The following is a 21,408-nucleotide window of genomic DNA, read 5'->3' as shown; positions in this document are numbered from 1 at the left end:
CAGCAGCAGCATGCAAGGACCAAGGAGGAGCTTGCCGCTGCAGTCGAAGCGCTGCATGCGACTCAGCGGCGCGAACTGCAGCAGCAACGGCTGCTGCAGCAGCTGCAGCAGCAGCTGGAGGAGGTGGACGTCTCTGAGAAGTCTCTCGAAGACTCGAGAGGGAGATGGACTGCCCGTTGCGCTTCTCTGACTCGCGAGCTACAAGCAGCAACCGGTGAGGTACAGAAGGCGCGTGCTGATGCAGCGGAAACACAGCAGCAGCTGCAGTTGCTGCAGCAGGAGCACGAGACTGCGATGCGTTTGCAGCAGGAGGCAGTAGCCTCGGAGCAGCAGCTTGTGTTGCGTCTGACAGAAGAGCAGCAGCGCTTACAGAGCGACCTGGATGCGGTGTACGAGGAGCAGCAGCAGCAGCAGCAGCGCAGCAGAGAGCTGGAGCTGCTGCTGCAGCAGGCGAGAACGAGGACCAAGGATGTCGAGCAGCAGCAGCAGCAGCGGCTGCAGGAAGTGGAGCAGCTCCTGCAACGTCTGCAGCAAGCTGAGCAGGATCTGCAACTCCAGCAGCAAAAGACGAGACAAGCGCTGCAGGAGAAGGGAGAACTCGAAAGGAAGCTGGAGAGTCTGACAGACGAGGATCAGCTGCGGCGTAGTCTTTATCATCAGCAGCAGCGGGAGCGAGAGACTCGAACGGAGCAGCTGCAAGAGCAGCTGCAGCAAGTGCAACAGCAGGCTGCTACAGCCAAGGCTGCGCTGCAGCGAAGCGAGCAGCTGCAGCTAGCGGACCGTCGCAAGGAGCAGCAGCAGCAGCAGCGGATAGCTGCGCTCGAGCGAATGCTGGAGAGGGCGACAGAAGCCACGGAGCAGCAGCATTGGCAAGCACGCATGCATCAGCAGGAGCTGCAGAGACAGCTGGACAAGGTCAAGGTGCTGCAGCAGCAGCTGCAGCAAGCGCAGGAGGCTCGAGAGAAGCAGGAGCAGCAGCTGGCTGCGTTGCAGAATTCAGCAAATCGCAGTGAGAGAGAAACTGCTGCTGCACTGCAGGAAGCCGAAAGAGAGCAGCGGCAGCTCGCGGAGCTGACAAGACAGCTGCAGGAGGAAGTCAACCAGCGCGCGCAGCAGCTGCAGCAAGTGACTCAAGAGCGAACTTTGCTGGAGCATGCGGCAGCTGACCTTAAGGAGCAGCTTGCCGCGCAAATAGCCGAGACGGATCAGCTGCAGCGAGAGGCTGCCACACATCACCAGCGCATCGCGTCTCTCGAGCAAGCGCTGCAGCAGCAGCAAGCCGTAGAAGCAGCCTTGCAGGAGCTGCAGCAGCAGCACGATGAGACGCTCAAGGATCTCAGTGCGGCGCAGCAGCAACTGAAGCAACAGAGGCAAATGCTGCAGCTGCAGGAGAGGCAGTTGCAGCAGTACCAGCAGCAAAGCCAACTGCAGCAGCCTCAGACAGCCTCCGCAACAGCATCGCTGCTGCAGGAGCAGCTGCATGCAACTGAGAGGGCACTGATAGGGAAAGAAGGAGACGCAGCCGCTGCGCGTGAGAGGCTGCGGGATGTGCAGCTGCAGCTGCAGCGGCTGCAGAAGCAGCAAGAGGAACAGCAGCAGCAGCATGCGCAGCAAGTGCAGCAACTCCGGCAGCAATACAAAGACGCTGAGCAGCAGCACAAGCGAGTCACGCAGGAAAATGCAAGTCTCAAACGCCAGCACGAGGGTTTGCAGGAGCAGCTGGAGCTGGAGAAGCAGCGTGCCGCTTTTTTGCAGCAGCAGTTGCTGCAGAAACAGCAGCAGAGCAGCGAGCAGAGTTCAGTAGCTACACAAGAGGTGCAGCAGCTGCGGCAGGAGGCGCAGGAACTGCAGCTGCAGCAGCTAGCAGCCAATAGCAAGATCAGGTCGTTGCAACAGCAGCTTCAGCAACGAGGCTTAGAGCTGTCTGACACGCTGCAACAACTGAAGCTGCAGGCACAGGATACTGAGGAGCAGCTTGTCGCTGTAGGAGACTTGACGGTGCGGCTGCAAAGAGTGCAGCAAGAACGTGATTTGCTACAACAGCAACTCCATCAGGAGCAGCACGAGTCTCAGGAAGTGCAGCGGCAGCTGCTGTTGCGAGCAGCTGAGGGCAGCGGCAAGCAGCAGCAGGTGCTGCCGCTAGAAGAGCGCAACGAGGCACTGCAGCAGCAGCTGCGAGCTGCCCAAGAGCGCAGCATGCAGCTGCAGCAGCAGCTGCAGCAGGAGAGGGAGCTGCGTGCTGCGAGCCTGGAGGGTTCCTTGCAAGGCTGTGCATTGCAGCAGCAAATGCAGCGACTGGCAGACGAAGCAGCTCAGCACAAGGCAGCAGCGCAGGAGCTGCAACAGGAGCTGCACAAACAGGCGGAACGCATGCAAAATCTCAACACTGAGAACAGACGCTTGCAGCTGCAGAAAGCATCAGCTGAGGTAGGCTGGCCCCACACCATGGCCAAGGTGTATAGACACTCCCACAGCGGGTGGTACGAGGGGGAGAGAAAATTCTGCTGAGGCTTCTCAAAAGACATAATAAACGTGCCTGGAATACATACACACACACAGACATACAGACAGAGAGAGAGACACACAGACATACAGACAGAGAGAGAGACATACATACATACATATATACATACATACATACATACACACACACAGACATACACAATAGCTTTTTTTTAATGGAGGGAGGTGCTCACTTTTGCAGGCTTCTGCTCAAGCAGCTTTACGTGACGCGCGTGCTGCTGCCGAGCTGCAGCAGCAGGTTCGAGACTTAACAGCAGCACAGCATCTGCAGCAGGCGCAGCAGGAGGAGCTTCAGAAGGACGTTGACTGCTACCGCGCGCTGTCCAGACAGCTGAAGGCGGAGGCAGCAGCGCTTGTCAAACGCGTGGCAGCAGTGGAGTGGGAAGAGCAGCAGCAGCGGCAGCTGCTGCTGCACGACCCCGAAGCGGCGCACGTCAACACAAGGCAGAAGCTTCGCTACGTGGATATCTTGCAAGCAGAGGTTAGCTACCCAGGAGCAACACGCTGCTCAAATATTCGATCTTTGGTTAAAATGTTGAATGCATTTCTTCCATCTCAGAAGCACGCGCTGTTTATCTACCTCCGAGACACGATTCGTAAGGATAGGTTCCTGCGACGGCGCTGTGTCGGGTGTCTGTACAGCTGCAGCAGGAGAAACAGCGCTCTCTCTCTCTAGAGAAGCAGGCGCTGTCTCTCCGAGTGCAAGTCAGCCTCCTGGCTCCTTTGCGCCGCTTGATCCCCAGCAGCAGCAAGCCTTCAGCCTTGCCTCTCTCTCAGAATGAAGCGAGTATGACACCCTTAGCCGTTCGCATCTCCCTGTTTGGGCAGGCTTGCTGCCCACCTTTTATAGTGGACCAACTTTAAGACGACGCGCAACCGTTCACTGCGTCTGCTTCCTCCTGCCTGTAGGGTGCTGCGTTTTCTCTGTGTGTGTTTCTGCGTTTGTGCTGCAGCGGCAGCCGCTGCCGCTCCTCCTCCCGTCTCCAGTCTCTCAGCCTCTCTTGGAGCCTCGATGATGCTTGGAGCTGCAGGGGGTACCCGCCGGATGTCGTCTTCTTCCTTCCGTTTGTTGCAACACAGCTACTGTTTTGTGATGCAGCAGCTGCTCTCGCTCATCTCTCTGCTACAAGACGCGTGCGGCGAGAAGGTAGTCTTCCGACTGCTGGATGTTCTCCCGCGTAAGGCATCGGCTCCACTGCATGAGTTTTCTTCTTTTTAATGTTGCTTTTGCATCCTTCGAATGCCTTTTCGCTGGCAAGAGCACCCTAAGGAGCAGCAGCAAACAACTGCCTGCTCTTGGATTGCCTCTAGTGCAGTCCTTAAGTCGGTCACGTAGAGAGAGAGAGACAGAAAGAGACAAAGAGAAAGAGAGAGAGAGAGAGACGAACAGACATTCATACATATATACAGACATACACACATACATACAGACAGAAGCGTTCAGGGCAGAAGCGTTTAAGCTGGTCAGAAGATGCGGTTGCTTCTGGTTCGTATTCCGTTGCCTCAGATGCCACGCATACTGCCACCACACCTCAGCTGGCTGGTGCTTCCCCCTCTCAAGACACGCTGCAGCAGCATGGGGCCCTTCCAGGGGGGCCCCTCACGATGAGCCAGCTGGTTCCTTATTCTCCTGCAGCAGCGACGAAACTTCCACCTGGAGAGGACGCTATCGAAGCTGTCTCCGCGCTGAAGCAGCTTCTGCGGCAGCGATTGCTGCAGCAGCCACACAAGCCTGTGTCGATATTGCAGCAGAGGGCAACACGTCGGAGCATGGCAGCCTCTCCTCGCGTCTTTCGGTGCTCCCTCTCCCTCTCTCCTTCCGTCTCTCAGTCCCCCCGCAGCAGCTCAGTCCCCGACCTGAATTTCGGCCTTCCTATAAGCCCCCAACAGCAGCAGCAGCCGCCACAGCAAAGGCAGTTGATGGAAAATGTGAGGACTGGCGTTATTACACGCTTTCGCGCCAACGGCAGAGCTGCTGGAGGTGCTGTGCCTTCAGAAACAGCAGGCAGCAGCAACTACGGAAGTGTTCTAGACGGAGAAGACGCTTCCTATCTCTCCGACCTGTCTGTGCAGTCTGCTGACGACGCAAAGCAATGAGTTGGGTTGTGGGGTTTCCGAAATCGCATTCGCCTTTTGGCGCATCCCCATGCATGCACACAACCCCACACCGCTTCCTTGTAGACCGCAACGTCCATATAGACAATGCGCTTTGTGTGTGTGTGTGTACTTGTCAGTGTGTTCGTGATTTTTCATTCTCTTTTTCGCGCGCGTATAGGCGCTTCAGGGGGTGTTGTCTCTTCTTTTTCGTTCTTCGAAAGCGTGTGCCCCTTAATAAACGGGTGGAGGGAAGGAACACTTCGATCCAGCTTATCGTTTCCCCAAAATAGGCATATGCATACGTTCATATTTAGATATCTAGGCCTCATGAGGGGGTGCCCGTATGTCACTTATTCAAGAACCAGGAGGCACATAGGTGCTCCCCGAGAGGAGCTTCCTGGGGGAAAGGCGACCCCTCCTGCTGCGCTTCCCCTGCCTGGTTCTCTCTGAGGTTACTTTAGCGCAGGAAGGCCTCAAAGGCTCTATGGGAAGCCTGAGCCTTGGCTTTATCTTGGCATTGAATTCGGCGTGCATTGCGCAGATACGGGCTTGTCTCAAGCAGCTTGAGGCGTCAGGGATAGCGCGACGTTCGTAGTGTGCCTGTGGGGGGGCCCGTGCATGTTCCACAGTCTCATGAATTTTTTGTTACGTCCTGTCCGTTCCAATAAAGATGAACATCACTTCCTGCGATGTGCGGGAAAAGGGATTTTGGTAATACAACGGAGAGGACAGGGGTAGCGGGTTGATTGGTTGGTACCGGCGATGAAGGGGTTTTTGCTCCAGGGGTTGTGTGGTGATTTTCCGACTGTCGAGCGCGCTGTATGCATGAACGCGGGCACGTATGTAACTCTCAGCAGTAGGGCCCTGGGAGATGAGTCTTGAGAGCTTATTGACAGCTATATACGATTTGGTAGGGAGACATCAGAGAGTGCGGCTATGTCAAACGCGACTTGCTACTCGCCGCACTCCTCTCCTTCACATGCAGTCCTCGCTTGGGCTACGGTCGAATTGGAGTCTACTCGAAGACATCTTAAAATACAAAAATTTGCTTTGCTGCTGTGCGCAGTGCCCACTTAGGTCGCCGTATCGAGGTCCTGCAATGACCATCCACGAAGATAGAGCAGTTTGTCTAGGTCGGTGGTTCATCAGGTTCTTGAATTTGAAATTCCTCTACACAAGTACAGGAAAATTCCAATATCTCAGCGTCGTAATTTGAGGTACTATCGCGCGTTCGCCAGTTCACGCATGAGGTACGGTGCGCTGGATCTTCTGTCCATTGATTTGCATTCTAAGATTATGACACCTCGTAATTGCGTGCAATTTAGCTTTAAAAGTTTAAGCTCTCATCGCATTTACGCCCAGAGCAGCAGATATACTAGCGTCATCTGGTTCCCTCGGTCGCACTGCCATGCTTCCTAGGATCCCATATCAGGGGCCCCTCCACGGAGGGGCCCCTGATATGGGGGCCCCTGTCTGCCTGCACTTGGAGAAAGCGCGTCTTCTCTGGGTTCTGTAGGTTGCGGTGTATAATGTCCGTTGCTAACTGCATCGGATACGATTATGTGTTTATTCTCTTTTTCGTTGTTGAATATGGGCCCTTGACAAGCCGTCCGGCGTTGCGACACAGCCATGGTTCTCTCCTCCGAAAAGTTCGCAGTTTACGATGGCACCTTGGCGATTGCAGATGGGGAGGACTAAAAGGCTGCTGGATCTGTACTGCGGGGCATGCCGCTACCGCATGCAAGCGCCTCAGGCATTTTCCCTGTTGTTCCAGCAGCAGCCTGAGTTGTTGCTGAAATCGTTGCAGAAAGGAGCACAGCAGCGGCAGCCGAGCTCAGCAGCAGCTCAAGTAGCAGCAGCAACAAGGAAAGCAGCGGGGGCACTTGAAGCCACAGAGTCTCAAGAAGCGCACGCGCTCCCTCCCCAGCAGCACACTGCCACCCTCCTTCCTTGTCGCTCCCGCGAGGCAGCAGCCTTAGCTCTGGAGCAGCAGCAACAGAATGCAATAGGAGATCTGCCGCAGCCACTTGCCCGGCGTTTTTCTCTCTTGTCTCTTGCATCCTCTGCATCGCACGTGCAGCGCCAGGCCGCTGTGTTGCGCCTCTCTCTGGCGGGGAATCCGCTCATCGGAACCCGGCGGCAACGAGGTGTATATACACCGCAGAGCCCCTCCAATAAAACTGCAAGCTCCCTCAACAGTGCTGGGGTCGCTTGTCCTCAATGCGGAAGCCGAGGTAAATGGAAGGCTCCACAGGGAACATCAGTCTGACTTGGTGCGGCAGCTGGTGCTTGCCAGGGTTAAATGTCACACTGCAAGAGCACGCGATTCTGCAAAAAGTCGGCATGGGTGCGTTCCTGCAGAGACGTCTGCGCTACTAATGCGCAGTCTGTACAGCGGGTGCCTGCTACTGCCGCAGGCCTGCATCGTAGCAAAACCTCGAACGTGTGCTCCCGCAGCTGCGCGCGCAGTTACGAAAAGCATTGCTGCCGTTGTGTATACCAGGACGAAGCTTACAACTCGTGGTCTCCTCCTCGCGCTTTGGAGGGCTGCCGAGTCTTGCATTCAAGGATACGGGCAAACATAAAGAGGTAGCTGGAAGGTATAGATCCTAGAGATGTGAGAGAGTGCGACAAATCGCAGACGGGCACCGCTGTTGTGCGTCGGGCTCTTTACTGTGGTAGGATTCGATAGAAATGCCTATTGAGATATAAAAAGAAATGAATCGCTAGTCTCCAATTGCTGGTTGCTTCCTGGGTAGGTGTCTTCTCCCTCCGTGTCTCGCCGCCTGCCCGTTTCTCTTGTCTAGCAGTATTCCCCTGAGGAGTGCTCTTTCTTGAGGCGCTATTACTATCTACTTACTCTGCCCCTTTTTACGAAATCGCATTTCGTCTTGGTGTGATCTGCTGGCAAGGCCCACTATTCCACCGCACCCTACTCAATGAAAGTCGCCCGATCTAGTCCATGCCTTAGTCTTTCGCCACTGCCTCACGGATCCCTAGGATATTTTGAAAGCCGCATGGCGAATTCTCTGCTAAGAACAGCGGAAGTGAGATGGCTAACCTGCTGAAGCTAGACCAACTCGACTCGAGGGAGATGGTTACACGAACCCGAGGTTGGGAATAAGGATCCGCCCCTCCAACTACCTAGCCATCTGTATCCGCTTAGATGTGTCTATATATATATATATATATATATATATATATATAAATGTTAGTAAGACCATACCTATATGTGTGCCATTCGGAATACAGGTACACACGCTTTAGCTGACTGCATTTGGTAGTTTGATAGCCTGGTGAACATAGCTGCCTCCTACAGAATTAAGACGTACCAGGCAGCTCATCCCCCCTCTCTCCACCGCCTTACTACGCGCACTCGCACTGGAGTTTTCTAAGAGCCGCAGCATATATCCTTAGTGTCGCATGTAGGTATACAGGAGGATTCCAGGGCTTAAAGCAATCCGTCAAGAATTAGAAGCTCTTTGTCTCAGTTGCTGCTGTAGCAGGGAGAGGAGCGGCTGCAATTTAGGGTGTCTACGTACTCCCTCTCCAACAAGGCGAGTTGCTGTGTAGAGATCTGAAGAAGATAGGTGACAGAGTTGTTGTTGCAGCATCTCCCGCCTCGCCAACAGTATTTCGCCGCAGTCCTGCCCTACCTGCGAGCATCACAAAGATACATACTATGGGCCCTTGCGGCTGTCAGCAATTCTATTGTCTCCCGAAGCCACCGGTTCCGCTCTTCACACGTAGAGGGGAGACGGACTCGACGCACAAGTACACAACAAATACACAAGTCTCCCTAGTTCGAAGCACACCTGTGAGAGAGTGGTGCAGAAAGAGAGGATTTCTGCTACCCCCAAGGCTGATCCGAGCTGTCTCCCCGCTGCCATAAGCTGGCTCCAAAATTGTTTGTCACGGCAGAGCGCCTCTGACATGGCAGCAGCAGCCGCTATTGCTGCAATCTCTCCAGGGCGAATGGCTGCCCCTGCGGGAGCCCACAGGGGGCTTCTCACTAAGGCCTCTAGGCAACGCGGTAGCTCTTGCCCTAGAGCATTATGAGCTGCAAACAACGGGAGCAACAACAGCAGCTGGCGAGACACGCCGCCTGCAGCAAAAAGTTCACTGCTGCTGCCGCTCACCCTCCTGTTACTTGTGCCAAGAGCTACGCCGCTGTCGTCGCTCCCCCTAGGGGTTGTGTTCCTGTTGCTGCACCTTGTTGCTTCGCTGGAAGCAGTGACAGCAGCAAGGAATTTCTCAGACCATGCCTTTCGAAAAGCTCTAAGGAGGCCTTTGTGTATGGGCTGGTACGACGGGCTGGCTGCCGCGGCAAGAGACAGTAGGAAGGCAGTGCCCTCATGGAGGTCAAAGTGGGAGGCATTTCCCATGCCTAAGAGTGCAAGGGACCGCAAAACGCCGTCTACTCCCGAAGTGACCCTAAGAGAAGCAACAGAATGCGCTGCTGCGCACAGATCGTCAATGCGTACACCCCTTTTGCTGGCGTCGCTTTCACCAGGAGCTAACTCTCTGTGTTTGGCAGCTAGGTGATCTTCTTTCTGTTCTCTATGTCTATTGCCCAAAGCCAGACTCATCACTTCCTTCCTAAGGCCCATGTCTAGGGCGGAGATGAGTGCACAGAAACGAGGATCACCTCCCAGCTGCTCTCCTCTAAGAGGGGTGGCTCTCGAAAGGCCCCTCAGAGCTTTAATGGCATCCAAGACACTGGGGTGTCCATCCTGACTATGCTGGAGCCGTGAGGCCTGCAATTGGATAGAAGGGGCTCCTAAGAGACTAGAAAATCCCCCATGCTCACGCGTAAGGTGCTCGGTCTGACGAGATTCAAACGGAGAAAGGTATTTCACGGGATCTTCAGGGAAAGAATCGGGAAGGGAGAGGTCTTCTGCCTGCGGAAATCGAAAGGCCTTTCTTGGACTTGACGCAGTGCTGCCGCTATTCTTGGCGACTGCTGCCGCAGCTACTGCTTCCGGGCTCCCTACCCGTTCTGCACGACGAATGTCTTCCTCTTGCTCCAGAAAGGTCAGTATTTCCTTGTGCATCAGCTCCCGTTGGCTGTCTAGATCGTCTGCCACGTCGAACATGTTCGGGCAAACATCAGGAGGCTCGACAGCAGCGAACACAAGAAGAGCGCTGCGGGCGACTAGGCGACTCCTGAGAGACTTTATGTAAACCCTATCACTCGCTGGAAAAGAAGCCTCGGGTGGCCACTTGGATAGGCCCCTGTTCCAGTTGATACGACGGAAGCTGAAGGCTAGCACCCCTACGGAGACGAGGGGGAGAAAAATGAGCACGAACTTCATTAGAGGGAGGGAAGATTTACTCAGTATCGGCACGCACTTCGCTCACGGGAAGGGGAAACACGAGAAAGGGGTTCTTCGCTGCGAATCCAATCTTCAGGCCACCCACCACAGGACGCTACATTTCCTGGGGGGTGTCACACATATATCGCGCACAAGTATGCCAAATATCATTGCCACACAAGGCCCCGCGTGCTCTGCTGACCCCTAATCGGTGTAAACGCGTCTTTCCCCTACGGAGCGATCCCTTGGATTCCTCCAAAGGCGCAGGGGGGCCAGACACTGAAATATGAGGATCGAAGACAATGTTACCAAGTTTACTTAATAAAAGCCCCGCCATGTATATTATAAACCTCAATGTGTTCTCGCGCAATTAGAGCTAAAAGTCCAACGATACTGATGGAGCATGCAGCTCTATGTCCGTGCTGTCTTGTGTCGTGACGACGCTAGGCCTGGAACTTCGGTTGATTGACTTTCGAGATTCAAGTATATAATAAACACAAGTATTCAGCTCTTCTGGATCCAATTACTGTGGTGTAATCTGGTGCATTGACTATTTCAAGTTGCGTTCAAAATGGCGGGAAACTTGTGTGCCAGCGTAGGGTAGTCATGGAAGCCCGACAAGGTGTTGGTGTGTGAGCTCGTATAATGCATGGGACTATCTGAGCACCATTCCATGAAGTTTCCATGTAAAAATGTTGCAGCTGAGTCCTCCAAGTAGCTCTTCCGGTTCTTATGCAGCAGCTCCTCGATCTTCACAGAATCTGTAGGGAAGGTGAACCCAATAGATTTCCCGGGTGCGTTCTTCACAGAAGATATCCACAATAAGTACTAGGGTATCACTACTAAATATAGGTAAATGGACACAATAAACGCAGCTTTCATTAGCAAATATCTGATGCAGTACATGGGCTATGCTTAATTGAAAAAGGTAGAATTCCTACTAAACACGAACGAAGGTGCTTCCCGTAGCGCGTGTGTGATGTGAACTTTAGCCGAGTATCATCAGGCGGGCTGTGGCTCTCAGTATCATATGCAAAGCGAGGCTTGGTAACTCTCTCAGTGTAACAGAAGATTGGCATCAGCGACGCAGCACCTAGGGGGGTTCAGTAAGGACGTAAAAGGTGGAAGTGTCTCTTGCGATAGCGCTTAGTGCTTTACTAGGTCGCGCTCGATACACCTGAAGAACAGGTAAAATTGGCGATGGCCAGCCTGTTGTGGTAGAGTAAACCGCCCTTTTCAGGCGAGATCGAAGTGATCTCATCCCAACTCTTCCCATGTAATTGCTCAACTTTCTCATTGAATTGATTCGTGGGAACAGCATGCAATTTAGACAGAGGTTAAGATGGTATCCTTTCCTAGTATCATTCTTGTCACGCTAAATCCTTACTGCCCTATGATATGGAAGAACATGGGCACATGCTAACCTCTTGAGGCTGAAGGCCATGGTAGACTACTAGCGCTCAGTCAGGAACTCGTGTGCACCGGCTAACTATTCTGGGGCTTGATCTCTCGCGATGGGAGGCTGCGAGCCTTCGATCAAAAGGTCTAGCCTCGGATCGAAGATGCGTTTCTCAGTGTAGATCACGCCTGTGGAAGAGCGGAAGGGTAAACGAGACCAAGGGACAAAATAGGCATGTATGCTAAATCGACCGACGGCGATATTCTGACCCTTGACCTCCAGCACTCCAACAATATGGTTGAGAGTCTAATTGGTTTGAATCATTTCAGGAACCGGAAGTATATGCGAAGGGCGGATTTTAGGAGAGTTGTGTGGCTTCAGCTGCCGACAATCCGGCCATGTGGGTGCAAACTACCCTGCTGCAGGAGGCATTCAAGTCGATCAAAAGGACTGTGAGAGCCATTGCACTGTACTTTGAATCTTACGACGGTTTGAATAGACAAGTTTGCTTCCTCGCGCAAAGCGGCACAGCGGACCAGAGCCAGGATGTAGGAGCAGAGGAGTCCTGTTTTGTTGTTTGCCACAGCAGACCATTTCGCATGTGAGGTGATTCAACTATTCGCTATAGTGTACACTAGTGGATGCACGCATGTCGAAAGGGTGAGGGCTATGTAGTTTCGCCAAAAAAATTGAATCATCACAGACAAGTGTTGCTGCGCTGCACAGTAGTGAATCTCTGGGGCATTGCGAAAGCGCGTCAGAGACCACGCTGGTGAAGTCGTTACTCTCATCATAATGTCATACTGCAGGAGGCAGCCAGGCCGAAAACCGAATCTGTGTCTATGGAAATCCTGAAAACTCTCTAGGAGGCACGCCATAGGCTGATGTTTGATCTGGACAGTAAGAGTGCCAGCACTTTTCCACTTCCCGTTACAAACACGGCAGACATTAACATTTCCCGCACCTAATAATTTTCCTCGGTTTTTGTGGGACGATGAGAATAATAGGCAGCAAAGTGGTGTTCTGGGCATCCCGTAGCCTTTCGGGAAGGTAGGCACCCACCGCTACGTCACTACGTTGAGGGGAGAAAATGACACACATGACTGGGGAGCAGAAGTACGCGAGAAGTACATTTGAGCCGAAGGGCAGCCGACAAGCATCCTTGCTGCGGAATTAGGGTCTTCTCTCCAAGACACAGAGTGCGCTTGCCTCAGAAGTTCAGTCGATGGGGGCATGCTTCCAGCAAATCCAGGAATTAAAAATTTTTGTTGACAGATGTAAGCCCAGGTCAAGTCTTGGTTGCATAAATTTGGCTGGATCTGGCTCAATTGCTCCAGCCAAAAGACCATAGCCCATACATACAGTTGTTTTCATAAAAATCAGCACGTTTTTGCCTTCAGATACCACCGCTTGCCCCAAATCAACTGAAGCGCACGCCATGGGTGCTGTAGGTGCTGCTTGAAAGTTTCGGCTGAACACCAAGACATCCGTGTATACAGCTATCCACCGCTCCTTAAGACGCTCATAAAATTTTTAATCAGCTTGGCTTTGCAGCTCAGCTGGGGCAATAACAAATCCAAACGACATACAGGCAAACTCGTGTCTTCGATTGAGAGTATGGAACATCGTTTTTTTTATCTCATTAGGGTGAACGCGAATGACAACGAAAGTGTTTGAGAAGTGAAAGGTCTGGCCGACCTGTGGACACTTTAGTTGGCCAATTGATACGTCAATATAGATTAGATACTCCACGGCATACCCAGGATTACGTCATGCTGCACAGGTCCAAGATAGAAGCCACGTACCATGCTGATAGGATCCAACTCTGTTTTGGGGGAGCAGTTAGCTGCCTTAGCGTTGCCTATCCCTGAGTTCTGCCGTCCCTCAGCAAACCTGAGTCTGCCGGACTGCATGTGCAACTCGCGGTGAATACTCTCAGTTCTTAAAGGGTGCAACTACGCGCACACTGGCTGTCCCTCTAAGCGTATGCCTGAGCCTTTAGGGGTAAGGGTAGGGTTTGAATAAGAAGAGAGATCTTTTTTAGAAAGATAATTAATATCTTTTGATCCAGTTTGCACGAGTGTGGAGGCGAAGTATCACCCTTTGGAGACTCCTGGTGGAGCGTTCTGGCCGGTTTTTCCTGTGTGAGCTCGATTAGCATAATGACAAAAGCCAGAAGTCAAAAGGTGCCGTACCAACAGGATTTCGTATTTTACAAAGTCGCTTGTGTTTTTGGCACAATACGAGTAGCAGCCGAAAGTGTATTGCGGACGATACATTTGTTCCGTTCCCGCCGTGGGGAGGAAAAAATGCAATTTGCGGCATACCTGGAAGTCCCTCTTTCATGCATGTGCATTAATTATGAATCCTTGGCTATGTGAGTCGCTGATGGAGGGAAAACACCACGATTCGCTGGAAATATGCAGGACAGCTCTATAACTGTCGTAACACTGTACGACGCACAACGACCTACAGGGGATGAAGCCGCACAAATAACAAGCACAGCAGGAAATATTGCATCTAGAGACAGAGTTTTGAGCCTGTATACTTATTAAAATGGAAATGATTTTATCATCATCTTTCCTCCTTCGTAGTTCCCCGTAGGGCTGGCGGCACATGCATCCGGAAGCAACGCGTGTATAGAGGCAACACTCCAGCTTCGTGTCTCGCCCTTTCTTCCTTGGATTATCGTCCATGGGGGGAGGTGAGGGAGAGGCGCGAGTTTTCTGTTTATTCTTTACCCTTGCTGGTGGTGTGGCTCTAAGCAAACGATACGCACAGCGACTACAGCAACAGCATGACCGCCCTCGCTGAGCAATACCCTCCATTTCTCCTCCCCCACTACAACCTTCTTCTCCCTGTTTCGTTTTATGGCTTAGTCAATGGCTACCTCTCCTCCTCCGTCGCATATCTCGATGGGTGCTGCGGCTTTTGACCGCGGGGTCCCTTCCTCTGCCGCCGATTCAGCAGCGAGAGGTGGCGTTTCAAGGCCTTATGACAGAGAGCTCTTCCTGGCGTTTATGTCTGCTACGACACGCCTCTTCTGCGACGATGAGCAAATTGTGATTGCTGACTTCCTGGCGCATGAGGAGAAAGCCTACACTGAACGGGATCTTATTGACAGATTGGGATGGCCAGACAAACGAGTAAGAGAAGTCTGCGCCTCGCTTGAAAGGCTCTTACTCATACAAAAAGAGCAGCTTAGTGCCACAAACACACAGGTATTATCTGGCGCAAGCGCGGAAGGAGATGCCTCCTCCAGGTAATTCTTGTCGCTGAATTAGTGAACACCCAAGACCCCAATTGACACCTGCTCTCTCCAGGTAGTGAACTTCGCGAGTCACGGGGTGTATGTGTGTGTCTTCCCCCGCGCAACTTGGTGAATCCCTCCGAATGACAGCTCGTATTCATGCCATCCCCCATAGATATGTATATCCATAGGGAAAGGAAGAGCCCAGCCAGCCATCCTGATCACGACCGATTTCGCATGCAGGTCGAGCGGAATAATCCAGAACTGGAATTGTCTGCCTGCTCGTTATGCGCGCTGAAATGCGCACGCTCTCTCTCGGAGGTTGGGATTTCCGAGGTGTCGAGGGGTGTATGTGTGGGGGAGTCTGTCTGTGTGCCTTCTTGCAGTACGGCTGGCAGCAACACCGAGTCTTCGCGTGCTCCGCTTCCGGGGGGGGCAGCCTTGTTGGGTTCCACGGCTCCCACTGCTGCCCCCTTCTACTACAGAGTCTCTCCATATGCCGTAGCAGTGGTGCAGTACAGGATTGAGCATCTGGATGCCCGCTTGAAGCAGCAGCGTTTAGAGGCGGAGAGTAGAGACGTATTCGCTTGTCCGCTATGCGGCCGCCAGTGGGATGCGTTAGACGCTCAGAGGCTTCGCCTTGATCCAGAGGATGCTACATTTCTTTGCGAGTGTGGTGCAAAGCTGGAGCACGAGGTGAGAATTCCTGCCTCGTGTGCCATCATGACTTTCCGAGGCCTTTCTTTCCTTGCAGGCCTCTTTTTTTCTCCTTCTTTTGCAGCTCTTTATTCCCTGTGCCTTTGTGCGTTGAGAGAAACCTTTTCGAATTGCGTCATCTCAGGCTTTCCTGGTTCTCTCCCGCTTTCTCTTTCGGTTACGGCTTTGCGGCGAATTTCGCTTCTTCGCTGTTCGATTTTATCGGGCTTGATCCGTGCATGGTCACGAGTGTTGTACTTGTGCGCGAGCGGTGAGCTTTGTTTCACAGGATTCTAAGGCGGTAGTCGAACAGTTGGCTTCTTTACAGCGGCGATGCCAGGAGCAGTTGCAGCTGCTGCGTTCCCTGATAAGCCGCTGCTGGGCAATGCGCGTACCCGTCTTCCCGCCCTTCACCCGTGCAGATAAGCACGAGTTCAAAAAGCAGCAAGACAGGATTAGACAGACAGCAGGATCTTCCGTCGGCTCTGCAGCATCCGGAGGTAGCGACTCGCAGCCCAATGCCTCTGGTTGGCGGCAGTCAGGTAGGCTGTCTGGTGACGGGAGAAAGGGCGCCTGTGAGCTGCACGGTTTCGTTCCTCCGCAGAGCTTCTTTACCGCGTTTTTGGCGTTGCCTAGATCGAGGATTCCTTGTGTTGGGGCCTGGCGCGGTGCAGCCACCCGTGCTTGCTATGCTTCTGGTTTGTGAAAGCCTTGTGGAAGAAGAGCCACAAAAGGAGTTTCGCTTGCGCTGCCCGCGTGCAGCTCCCGTTGAGGCAGCAACTGAGGGCATAAATATATTTTTTCCTCTCTCTCTCTCGTGTGTGTATGTCGTGTCGCTTTGGTGACACGGTTTTTTGTCACCGCTTGCTCCCAAAAGGCTTTGGCTCATGTGTTTCAGGGTCCAGTGGAGTTAAGGTCCATGTATTCTCTACGTTACCAGGGCCTGCAGAAGGCGTCAAACGCGCCACACCCGTGTGGCTGCGCAGCGGCGGTGGCTCTGTTTCCTCTGTGCCACCCCTTTCGTCGAATTCTTCGGCGGCGGGCTTTCAGACTGCGCCGTCGTTGCCTGCTGTCACGGATATTCCGGCACAGCCTGCGGGGGGTGCCCTAGAAGGCTCCAACGTGCTTCTTGGGAGGGCGGCTCCTCTCCGCATGAAACCGAGGGAGTCCGCTTCGGGGTCGTCTCCCGGTTCTTCCGTTGCTGGCGGAGGCATACGCGGGCACATCAAGTTCAGCATGAAGTCGAGCAACAAGCTGCTGGCCATGCGCGGCACGCCTGCCAGCAGAGCGGCAGCAGGGAAGGCGCAGCGAGCAGCAGCTGCTGCTGCGGCAGGAAAAAAGGCCCAATCCACAACGGTAGACAGCGGCAAAGGGCCTCCAAATGCAGCCGGAATGAGGGAGGGTTCGGCACGGGGGCAGTCAGATCTGAAGCAGTCCCCCCCAGAGGCAGGGAGCGAGCCTCTAGAGCTAGAGACAACAGCAACCAATGTGCCGCCATCTGCAGCTGCTGGAGCAGCAGCAGCAGCACTGCCAGAAGCCTCGGAACGACTGGAAGAGGCTCCAGGTGCTGCGGTGGCGGAAGAGGCGCCGCGTGTGTTCATTGCCCGCTTAGGCCGCGACTTCACACTTGAAGAGGCCGTCGAATACCAACTGGAGATGTCTATAGAGGAACACGAGGTATTTTCATGGTCGTCTCTTTCTACAGAGACGCTGCTCCAGCTAGCGCTCCCACCCCTCCCATTTTTGTACGGATTTTACCTTCACTCGAAGCCTGTCTGGCCTTCCCTTTCATGAACTTGAATTTTGCGAGTTTTAGGGCTCTCATACATCAATGTGCCACGCGTGCCTTCGTCTGCCGCAGAAATTCATGGAGCTCCAGTCCACTTACCTGGACGACCTGTAAGCCCCTTCAGGGACGGCGCTGCAAGATACATTTCGCTTTCTCTCAGCGATCTTCTACTGAGGGACGTGGGTAAAGGCCCACTGCGACTCTCTGCGCTGTTTGGGCGGGCGCATGCATGAGGCTGCGGTCAGCGATGCCTTGTTCAGCGCCGCTGATATCTGTCATGTCGCTGCTACAGTTACAGCTGCCCTTCGCAGCAGCATGTGCCTTGGCGTTGGCGTTGCTCTACATGTTCTGCGGTGCATGTGCCCGCCGTGTTGCCGCTCTAAGGCTGAACCTTACCAGAATTTTTTGCCTGATATTCTAACGTCCTACTCATATGTCTGAAGCGCTGCTAGCTGCCGCTGGCGTGGCTTTCTTTCGGGATCGTTACGATAGGCGTACACCTGCGTAGGCGAGCCTATTAACATCATATATGTGGGTCTAGGCCATGGTTAGGGTCGAGTCTACATCAGTCGCAAACCTAATTTATCGGCATAGAGAAAACTTTTCTCCAGCGTTACCGTATCTAGCAGTGTTAGGGCGTGTGTTGTCCCGTGGTGTGGGCGACACTGATCTTTCCAGAAGCACTGCTGATGAGTTCAAAGTCTGTGCAGTGCTCCGAAGTGCAGCTGTTCTACGTAAGCGGGATTATGCATTGCTGGTGCAGAAACTCAAGACAGCACTGGGGCCTTTGTATGACTTCAATCCGCAATCATGCACATGGATGTCTGCCTAAGGCTATCAGGACACTACAGTATTAAGCCTGTATTGGGGCTTTTCTCTGGCATGAGCGAGACCTTGTGGTTTTCAAGGTCCAGACACTCTGTTTCGTGGATGCAGATCCTCCTGCATGACGTTAATAAGCTGAAATTAAAGAAATGTGGTGCGTCTCAAGTCAGCTGAGGTGCGATGCCTCCGCGGGCCTTCCTCCGCGTCGAGACGGAAACCAACAAAGAATCGAACTGCTGCGGCGGGGTGCTGCTGAAAGGAGCAACAAGGCTCCAGACCTCCTCCATGGCTCAAGCAGCTCAGCCTGAATTTTGAAGTTGGAGGCCTGGTTCCCCGTCACGCTTAAGCTGCATGCCCCGGGGTCAGGTCGTGCCTGCTGCACTTTATTCCCCCTGCAGAGAGGTCTGGCATGGAGAAAAGAGCAGGGCTTTTGAAAGCTCCACGTCGGTGTTGCATGTTCGGATGGCACACGGGAAATATATATATATATCTCAATATATACACTAAACGTTAAAGGTACTATACATATACCCAGCGATCCAACATAGCGTACAGTTGCACGATGCTTCGGCGAACCGCAGCGGCTTTGTGATACAGAAACAATGAGTCGCCCTCGCTGGCATGTTCAAAGACCCTACCACACTACTCTGGGTACCCAGAAGCGGCATTGAAGCTCAGCAGCGGGAGGCTTTGGGCTGTCGAGTAGCAGCCAGCTGCAGAAGAAAATACGTAGGGTGGTGAATCATGGTGCAGCTCAAAATACTTCCGCTTCCTGCACTTCATAGGCCAAGCCACCTGCTGGCAGTAGCTCTGCATACGCGTCACGTGTGGGAACGAATGTCTGGTCGTCGTCCATGAGCACTGTAGGGCTGGCGGCCGTTGAGGTATCACCAATAGCCTCCGGCGACTCAATGCTCCAGCCCCGAGTCACTGAATGCATACAGTCACAACATCAAGGGCACGATGAAGCTGCTTCTCTGAGCGAGGAGGCTCCGATTGACTTCAACCCAAACGCTACCAGCTAAGTGAAAACCACCACCAGCGGATTGGAGAGCACGCCGGATACGCATTCGCTGCCTCAGGGTAATATGGGGCCCCCAACACCGGCTCGAAATTTTAAGCGTTTATATAAGGCAGGCGAGTGCTGACTCCGTGGGCTGGTGAGGACAGCAGCGAGGCGCCGTTTTCTGATGGCTTGGAATCTATCAGAGGCCATCCGCACTTGGAATTTCCAATCAAAGAGACTGCAGCCAAGCTGGGCAGCGTCTGCAAGATCCTAAGCACCAACCAAGCAGCAAATAGACACTCAAGCAGTAAACCCCTGCACGCGGAAATAAGCAGACATCGCAGTGCCATCTACTTGTAGAGTTGCACCGGCAGTGCTGCAGGCCTCTTGGCAATGCAGTGAAGAAAGACACATGCGAGGGTGCAAATGAAGGGAACAGAGGAATGCAGTCGGCCGGAAGCGCAACTGACAAGCTCGAGGCCGTCGAAACGAGAAGAAGCCCACGGATGAGCCTGCGTTCGCACAAATCATAGGACGAATGTCGCCGCAAGGCGTCAACAAGAATTGGGGGATTTCACGCCACTTGAGCGGTTTGGCCGTGCAATTATAAAGTGTCAGGAAAACAAAGCATAAGTAGTTTAGGGGAAATCCCCCAGAGCTCGGCAAACAGGCGAAAAATCATCCCACCGCCGCTCCAATGAGGACCACATGACCTTCCCGGAAGCTCCATGGTGCATCAGCCCCTTTGGGAATTTTGCAGCTCCGTAAACTGGATGATATCTTCAGACCAGCCAACACCGCAGCCACCGAGTCAACGCTCTGCCCAGTACACAACTCACTAAACTGAATGAATCTTTCCTTCTACTAGCGGTTGCTCGGCGTCTTCCCCGGTTTAAAAATCAAAGACTAGGGTCAAAGTAGCTTGATTGCTCTCAATAAGTGCTCATTCAGGTTTCCTTATTCTGAATGTGCCAGAAGAAACGCAGCATGGCTCTTCCGTAGCACCAGCCACACCCTTCTACAGGATATACTCACGCTGCTTGAGTGAGCTTCGTCGATCATCCCAGGATGCTGCCCCGCCAGCATTGTTGCCGGTTCCGTCTCCGATGCATGAGTTGTTACAGGCGTCTGAGGAGCCATATCGCGCACTCTTCAAAAACTGCCTAAGCTGGAGTCTGGTAGACACGAGCGAGGTCATGAATCACAAGTGCGAACACCGCCGCGGCTACAGGAGACGGTACTTCCGCAGCCCAATGAATGGAAGGGGAGACTTCACTTGATCATTTCATCGGAGAATATTCATCAAGGTGTATCGAAGTCAGGTGGATGGTGTTCTGTTCATGTGGCATAGAATCTCACTGAAGGTGAAAGCGAGGCCATGAAAGAGAGAACCCTCCTCTCCCCTTCGTTCAGCAGCGCGACTTCAAGGTCACTGGGCCGCCTGCTGCTCTTAGAGGCCCACACCTCTGGAGGCGTCAAGCCTTCAGGAAGGGAATCCTTGCCCTCCTGACTACTCCTAAACGCATGATCAAGCAGGTAAAAGCTATCTAGTCCCTCGGTGCGTAGCCGAGTCTAAAGCTGCAGAAGAACAGTGCAAGTTTGCCGTAGCAATAAGGAAACACCGGCTTACGGCTCCCGTAGAAGCTCCTGAAAGGGGACTGTGTCAGTTGCCACTACCACCAGCTCAGCCTTTATAACAACGCCATCTTTAAGAGTCACAAGGACTGGACGGCCTTCCTCTCTCCCTTCGTCTTCATCCGTTCTTGAAGTGAAAGAAATGCTCCTGATGGGACTAGAACGCCAGAGAAACGAAGATCCCCCATGTCCTCCAGTTAAGTGAGAACTTAAGATGTCTCTCAGATGGCTAGATGTCAGGCGGGAGTTCAGATACACGCTACTACTTTTTGAGGCGCCACCGGCACAGGCATCGTCCTCGACGCTCATGAGAACTGTCCGGTACAGATCCGCGTTTATTGCCCTTACAGCGTCTAGACACCTGGCAGAAAGAATATACGACATTTCCTCTTCTTGCTCTCTCGATGTTACCTCCTCTCTTTTCACGTCCAGTACACACACAGCACGTCCCGTGCGTGAGCGGATGGCCACTGCGGCAGCGAGGCCTCCAATGCTGGCTCCAATAACAACAACAGGTACACTAGCTGACTTGGCTTCAAAGAGCGCTTCTGACTCGATGGACTCGGTTGCATCAGAGTGGATTCGGGCAGATGCCCGTCCCGTCTTTATATTTGCCATTATGGCTAAACTCTGGCACGATGGTCAAAGGCACTAATCGGAATGTGGACAGCTCTACAAAACACCGGTTGAGGATGACGTATTTTGCCGAAACTCTCAAATCAGTGGGGGCTCCGGAAAATGAGTTTATCGGCTGTTCTGAGGATGGTGGTGGCAAGGGGGAGTTCTTCTTTGGTCTCCAGCCCTTGCTCAGAGCGAAGACAGACGCCCAGCCGGGTGGCTCGCGGGGTGAGGAAGACTTGCTTGCTAACCCAA

General features: G+C 53.3%; 4 protein-coding genes and 1 pseudogene across 4 annotated transcripts; 3 read left to right on the top strand and 2 right to left on the bottom strand.

The window, feature by feature from the left end:
• Positions 1-1,382: 1,382 nt before the first annotated feature.
• On the top strand, positions 1,383-4,620 carry LOC113147595 (annotated as a pseudogene).
• A 1,663-nt stretch (positions 4,621-6,283) lies between these two features.
• LOC113147594 lies at positions 6,284-6,889 on the top strand. The gene has a single exon (XM_026338657.1). The coding sequence runs from the start codon at positions 6,284-6,286 to the stop codon at positions 6,887-6,889; it is 606 nt and encodes a 201-aa protein (XP_026194442.1).
• A 1,195-nt stretch (positions 6,890-8,084) lies between these two features.
• Positions 8,085-9,731, bottom strand: LOC34618221. Its single transcript, XM_026338656.1, has 2 exons — positions 8,436-9,731; positions 8,085-8,276 (listed from the first exon to the last, which is right to left on the bottom strand). Exons 1-2 carry the CDS (start codon positions 9,714-9,716, stop codon positions 8,085-8,087), a joined length of 1,473 nt encoding a protein of 490 aa, XP_026194441.1. The 5' UTR covers positions 9,717-9,731.
• A 4,485-nt stretch (positions 9,732-14,216) lies between these two features.
• LOC34618220 lies at positions 14,217-17,183 on the top strand. Its single transcript, XM_026338655.1, has 6 exons — positions 14,217-14,596; positions 14,971-15,280; positions 15,570-15,978; positions 16,158-16,562; positions 16,794-16,957; positions 17,142-17,183. The coding sequence occupies exons 1-6, from the start codon at positions 14,217-14,219 to the stop codon at positions 17,181-17,183; spliced, it is 1,710 nt and encodes a 569-aa protein (XP_026194440.1).
• Positions 17,184-18,648: 1,465 nt separating this feature from the next.
• Positions 18,649-21,153, bottom strand: LOC34618219. The gene is made up of 7 exons (XM_026338654.1): positions 20,531-21,153; positions 20,260-20,416; positions 19,936-20,001; positions 19,588-19,743; positions 19,371-19,412; positions 19,044-19,170; positions 18,649-18,824 (listed from the first exon to the last, which is right to left on the bottom strand). Exons 1-7 carry the CDS (start codon positions 21,151-21,153, stop codon positions 18,649-18,651), a joined length of 1,347 nt encoding a protein of 448 aa, XP_026194439.1.
• Between the last annotated feature and the right edge of the window lie 255 nt (positions 21,154-21,408).

The sequence above is a fragment of the Cyclospora cayetanensis genome, unplaced genomic scaffold (assembly GCF_002999335.1).
Source record: "Cyclospora cayetanensis isolate NF1_C8 unplaced genomic scaffold, CcayRef3 CcayRef3_contig_29, whole genome shotgun sequence".
In the NCBI taxonomy this organism is placed as follows: domain Eukaryota; phylum Apicomplexa; class Conoidasida; order Eucoccidiorida; family Eimeriidae; genus Cyclospora; species Cyclospora cayetanensis.
This window is presented reverse-complemented; position numbering and strand designations above follow the sequence as displayed.

What these genes read in the sequence shown, in the direction of transcription:
- LOC113147594 (XM_026338657.1), top strand. Translation starts at nt 6,284, where the DNA reads ATGGCACCTTGGCGATTGCAGATGGGGAGGACTAAAAGGCTGCTGGAT.
- LOC34618221 (XM_026338656.1), bottom strand. Translation starts at nt 9,716, where the DNA reads ATGTTCGACGTGGCAGACGATCTAGACAGCCAACGGGAGCTGATGCAC. An exon ending in TCTGCACCACTCTCTCACAG is followed by an intron (nt 8,277 to 8,435) that starts GTGTGCTTCGAA and finishes TGATGCTCGCAG; the next exon opens with GTAGGGCAGGACTGCGGCGA.
- LOC34618220 (XM_026338655.1), top strand. Translation starts at nt 14,217, where the DNA reads ATGGCTACCTCTCCTCCTCCGTCGCATATCTCGATGGGTGCTGCGGCT. An exon ending in GTGCAAAGCTGGAGCACGAG is followed by an intron (nt 15,281 to 15,569) that starts GTGAGAATTCCT and finishes TTTGTTTCACAG; the next exon opens with GATTCTAAGGCGGTAGTCGA. An exon ending in CCGTGCTTGCTATGCTTCTG is followed by an intron (nt 15,979 to 16,157) that starts GTTTGTGAAAGC and finishes TGCTCCCAAAAG; the next exon opens with GCTTTGGCTCATGTGTTTCA.
- LOC34618219 (XM_026338654.1), bottom strand. Translation starts at nt 21,153, where the DNA reads ATGGCAAATATAAAGACGGGACGGGCATCTGCCCGAATCCACTCTGAT. An exon ending in CAGGAGCTTCTACGGGAGCC is followed by an intron (nt 20,417 to 20,530) that starts GTAAGCCGGTGT and finishes TCATGCGTTTAG; the next exon opens with GAGTAGTCAGGAGGGCAAGG. An exon ending in ACGAAGCTCACTCAAGCAGC is followed by an intron (nt 19,744 to 19,935) that starts GTGAGTATATCC and finishes AGATTCATTCAG; the next exon opens with TTTAGTGAGTTGTGTACTGG.